The sequence below is a fragment of the Sinocyclocheilus anshuiensis genome, unplaced genomic scaffold (assembly GCF_001515605.1).
Source record: "Sinocyclocheilus anshuiensis isolate Anshui unplaced genomic scaffold, SAMN03320099.WGS_v1.1 scaffold629, whole genome shotgun sequence".
NCBI classification, from domain to species: domain Eukaryota; kingdom Metazoa; phylum Chordata; class Actinopteri; order Cypriniformes; family Cyprinidae; genus Sinocyclocheilus; species Sinocyclocheilus anshuiensis.
Genome location: NW_015536485.1, coordinates 550,816 through 555,962, shown reverse-complemented (window position 1 = coordinate 555,962; position 5,147 = coordinate 550,816). Strand labels below are relative to the sequence as shown.

At 37.1% G+C, this 5,147-nt stretch overlaps 2 protein-coding genes across 3 annotated transcripts in view; one reads left to right on the top strand and one right to left on the bottom strand.

Annotated features, from left to right (window-relative positions):
- The window catches only part of LOC107684131 (plasminogen activator inhibitor 1 RNA-binding protein-like), a 14,492-nt gene extending 12,336 nt beyond the window's left edge, over positions 1–2,156 (top strand). For both annotated transcript variants that reach the window (XM_016480345.1, XM_016480352.1), the window contains exons 7-8: positions 1,006–1,194; positions 1,952–2,156. In XM_016480345.1, the coding sequence (XP_016335831.1) occupies positions 1,006–1,194; positions 1,952–2,011 (249 nt within the window). In that variant the 3' untranslated portion in view covers positions 2,012–2,156. The remainder of the gene's footprint in view (positions 1–1,005; positions 1,195–1,951) is intronic.
- Positions 2,157–2,223: 67 nt separating this feature from the next.
- Positions 2,224–5,147, bottom strand: part of LOC107684120 (interleukin-12 receptor subunit beta-2-like) — a 14,496-nt gene continuing 11,572 nt past the window's right edge. Inside the window, exon 16 of the mRNA XM_016480336.1 lies at positions 2,224–4,882. Coding sequence (XP_016335822.1) covers positions 4,520–4,882 — 363 coding nt within the window. The 3' untranslated portion in view covers positions 2,224–4,519. The remainder of the gene's footprint in view (positions 4,883–5,147) is intronic.

Genomic DNA, 5,147 nt, shown 5'->3' with positions numbered 1-5,147 from the left:
GTTGAATAAACTGAGCACTGCGCGTTTCAAAATGAAAATGCAGCGCTGGTGTTTTTATATGAATGTATCTTTGAAAAGAACCGACCGTCTGCAGAAAAGCTTCGATGTCATTTTCATTTCGTCTTTCCTGTAATGCCTGATAAAGTAGCATTTGTGAGCTCAGTGTTTATTTGATTACAGCCGTTACCGGGGAAACCGTTATATATCTCTGCTCCAACAGCACCTCCTGCTGGCAGAGAATTAATTAGCAGTCTGTGGGAAACACTGGTGTCTGTCAGCAAACATAAACAAAAAGCATGCTTCAGAACTGTTTTGAGAAGGTGCTTAAGTTTTGAGCGATGTATTACTACTCTGAATTAGGCTACTACTACTATTACTATCTTGTACCCTGCAATAATAATTTACTCAAACTGACTTTTTATGAGATGAAGGGGGGGGGGGGAATTGGCATCATATATCGGCCATCGGCTGCCCTGATTTCTAAATAACCGCATCGGCCAGTGAAAAACCCATATCGGTCAATCTCTACTTATAATAGACTTGTTTAATTACTGGATGAATCAGCGTTTTTGAACAAATCTCTTGAATGAATGATTCAATGACAAATAAAAAAAATTTTTTTACAGTCAGTCAATTTTTTGCTGACACAAATTTGAAGCGCCAGTTACTTGCAAAAGCAGATTTGATCTTTTGAATTTTCATCTCTGTATTTTTGTGATATGAATGAATGCAAGAAATAATACTGTGTAGTTGAAAAGGGAAGCTGTTTCTTACCTAAACGTAGTAAATATCTGCTCTCTTGTGTCAACGGCAGCGTGAACACCGATTTAAATGTTCCGGTATGATTTTTTTTCAAAACAGACACATTGAATCGTTGTCATTTAAAAATGGGATCGCATGGGTGTTTGAATTGAGACAGTGATCTTTTAACGATTAATCGTGCAGCTCTATTATATCCCATATCACATGTACTCCTTTTTTTTTTCTTTTTTTTTTTTCCTGCAGGCCTCTGCTGATGATGCCGCTGGGGATCACCACTTCCGTAAACCAGCTAATGACATTACATCTCAGCTGGAGATTAACTTTGGGGACCTGGGCCGCACAGGACGTGGTCGTGGAGGACCACGAGGTGGCAGAGGAGGCCGTGGAGCTGTTGCTGCTACCAGGCCACCTCGCGAACGCAGGCCAGACAAGGTGCAGTTTCTTTGTGCATTTCCTCTGCAGGTGTGCATATATATATATATGTATGTATGTATGTGTGTGTGTGTGTGTGTGTGTGTGTGTGTGTGTATGTTCAATTATGATTCATTGTTAACACTTGGCTGACTGGTATATTATTGTTGAAAAGTTTGGGGTCAGTAAAAAAATGTAAAATTAATAATTCTATTCAGCAAGGATGCCTTAAATTGATCAAAATTGACTGAAGAAATTTGAATTTGTTGAAAAATAATAGAGATTTCAAAAATCTATATAAAAAGATATTTCAAATAAATGTTTTTTTTTTTTTTTTTACATTTTAGTCATCAAAAAAATGCTGAAAACCATGCATCACAGTTTTCAGAAATAAAGATATTAAGCAACACAGCAGTTTTCTACACGGATAATAGGAAATGTTTCTTCAAGGACTAAATCGGCATGCAAGAATGATTGAAGGATCCTGATGCTAAAAACTGGAATGACTGCTGAAAATGTGACCTCACAGGAATAAAATACATTTTAAAAAATATTTTACAAAATTGTAATTAATATTTCACAATATTACTGATTTTACTTTGTTCCTTAATCAAATAAATGCAGCATTTGTGAGCAAATCAAGACTTGTTCAAAAACATAAAAAAAAAATGAAGTACATGAGTAGTTTTGCTAGATAATCTCAAAGATGAACAATAACTCCTAAAGTTTTAGTCATGTGACTCCAATAGGCTGTTTTTCTTGTATCTGCTTCTTTTAGGCCGGTGGAGTGTCTGTCCCTAACGTGGATGACCCAGAGGCTTTCCCAGCCCTGGCTTAAGCTGCCAGACGGCACGCTCTGCTCACCCAGGAGGATCACTCCTCCACGGGTCCTTGTCTACGAGGCTTGCATGCTAATGGATCCTTCAGCAGATGAAATGATGGAAGACTGTCATCCATGCCATTCACCCCCGAGGACTGATTTTACCTGAAGCAAATTATTGGTCGAGGTTTTGTATTTAGAAATAAGGTAGCAGGGATGTTTTCATACAGTGTTTCTTTTTTTTTTCTCAGAAATTATGCATTGTTCATGGATACTTTTTGTACTGCTGCTTGAAAATATGCATTTCCAAAAATTGGTGTGAAGAGCACACCGGTTTATCTTAAGGTGTCCGGTAGCTTGCTTTTTACACGGAAAAGCCTCATAACAAGACATCCATTTCAGGTGCAAGATCTACAAGTTAGTCATTTAATTTGTAAAGGTTACTGCATTTCTAAGGGAAATTACAGAGCATTTTGGTTCTGCTCATTGTTGAATTAAACACCTCGTTTCCCTGAAACACAATCTGAAATCATTTCGATTAAATGTACAATTTATGATTCATAACTTAATGCCAAGAGGTAGTTCCGATGATTCAGTTGCACTCGCCACAAAAAGTGTCTTTTATCGAATGACCACTGTAAAGTTCAAAATGGTGTCTTTATGCCATTGGTTCTGGTAACTCAGGGTAGTATCATTCGTTACGCAAAGTTCCAGTGTAAATACAAGAAGCAAGTTTACACACCACTCCTGTTTACTAAAAATTTGAGCCAGGTTATGGATAAATCCTGTTAGAAATGACATTTTCTTTCTGCCCCATTGCTTTTACAACAGTTTCCTTCATAACTGGTCTGAAAGAAACCATCCTGTTCAGTGTGGAACAGCTGAGTGATGTGTGAATTCCTACCCTGCTATTAGACCTCTGTCAATAATTAAAAGATAGTCGATTCATACAGAGTTGTTGTGTGGACTTTAACTTCAAAGATGAAACCGCTTCAAACTTGCTCTTATCTGATGCTGGTTAGTTACATTTTATTTAAAATCTTTTGAATCCCCCCCAAAAAATCCAATAGTGATACTGGTCCTGTCAGTAGCTGAAAATTGTCTCATGATATGGTGTAGTATTGGTAAAAATGGTGTCAGAGATAGAGTTTGGCTTAGAAATAATAAGGTCCCAGTTGTAAACACTTAATGCATTAGCCAACATGAGCCTTTTTTTTTTTTTGCAGCATGTTTAAAATCTTGGTTAAAGTTAGTTGACAAAATGCAGTTCAACGTTCTTTTATGTTAGTGCATGATGCATTAGTGTTGACAGATTCAAGTTTTGATTTTAAAAAAATTTACATTTTGAAATTAAAATTCATGTGCTGTAGAAATACTTATTGTATTCAGGTTAACGAGTGGGAACTTATTGTAAAGGTGGTGGTTAATTTGCGTTTACAGTGGACTTACACTTGCACTTACAAGTCCATATTTTGCAAAAGCATTTGGCAGCTCGCATTTCCTTCAGAAAATGTTGAAATCTAGTTTATTATTGAGGTTTAGTTTGTGAAATACGCATGAACAGCTATTTGTGACTGACTGGTAAAATGGCTATAGGCCAAAATCATGTTGCCCTCTCTCCACAGCCCCATTTACCATTTCATTTTAAAGTTGTAGTGACAGTAAACCACACAAATATCCAAAAAAATAACATTTATTTTTTTTCTTGATGCTTTGACTTTAAAGGTTTACTTGCCAATAAAAACTTTACATTAGGACAGTATTCAGCTGAGCTGATGAAAAACTAATGTGCTGATGGCATGTATTTGTGTCAAACATCTTGCATTAGAGTAGATACGAGTACCGAGTTTGCCTTGATATTGAAACTTGTGCAATTTTTTCTTGATTGATGTATTGTGAAAGAGTTGAAAAGTTACCGTTTTAAAGTTAGTGTTGGACAGCTGCTGAGTGTTTTAGTGGAAAGATGGAATTTGTAGAATATGGCCTAAAACCTTTACAATTTACATTCGTTAAGTATCCAGCACTCTTGATGGGCTGTTAACAGTCTGTTAGATCAGCTGTATTTCAGAGATAAGTAGCTGAGGCAGGCTTTTTTTTTTTTTTTTTTTTTTTTTGACCTTATATTTTTTTTATTAAAATATAATTTGATCTTCTGGTGAAGCATCAGACTTCTCCAAACATTTGGTCCGCTTAAACCAACCGCTTCCTTAAAATCAACTGCAAGCTTGCATTCAGATCTGCTTCCATCCAATCAACAACAGACAGATAGAAGCAAGCCCCTGTCATACATTGTGTCCATTTCACTTGGATGTTCATCACAATATGCAAAAAGAAAATATTTCGTTATTTGCATTACATTGTGACTTTAAAATGTCCAACATTAGCTTGAGATGCAGGTATAGCTGGGTTTCAGAGCAAGGAGAAAAAGTTTGCCCTTCTGACTGACTATTCTTGGAATGTCCATTGTTATTTTTCAGCATCTGTAGTATAGTCACTGTCAGGTCCAATTTTAATGCCTCTTGAGAATCATGTGCAATCCAGAAACTCGCTGCAGTCTATTTTCACTGCATCCAGCGTCAGCTTCCCTCCAGTTAAAACCAGGGGCTCCAGGAAAGGGATGTGTGTGCTTGGGAAGAATTCAAATTCGTCCAAACCTGTCTCTTCTTCATCTTCCTCTTCTCCTCCACTTATTGCGCCATGAGTGGAGATGTAGTCCTCCGTCATGTCTGTGATCCTGGTGATCTGGGTGGCATCAGAGGAGCTGGACTCCTGAGAGAAACTTTTGATGTAGGTGCAGATGGAGGGATACGGAACTTCCTCCACCTCCACGTTATCAGGCTCCTCATTCACACTGGAGTAACATTGGTCTAGGTAGAATTTGATTTCACTCTGTGTGGGAAGGGGAACAGGTGTGTATTGGTTAATGAATTACATTTACAGTTCATATTTACACCATTTTGGCCAACAAATCCAATTCCATTTTAAACCAAATTACAATACTCCAGTAGGTTTGGGGAAATGTGTTTAATGTGTGGAACACAAAATGTGTTTTTGTTGCTGCTTCTTTTTTATATGTAAACATACAGTAGAGTGACATTTTTGACCACTGCACCATGTGAAGTTTTTTTTTTTTTTTTTTTAGCATTAGTAGCAT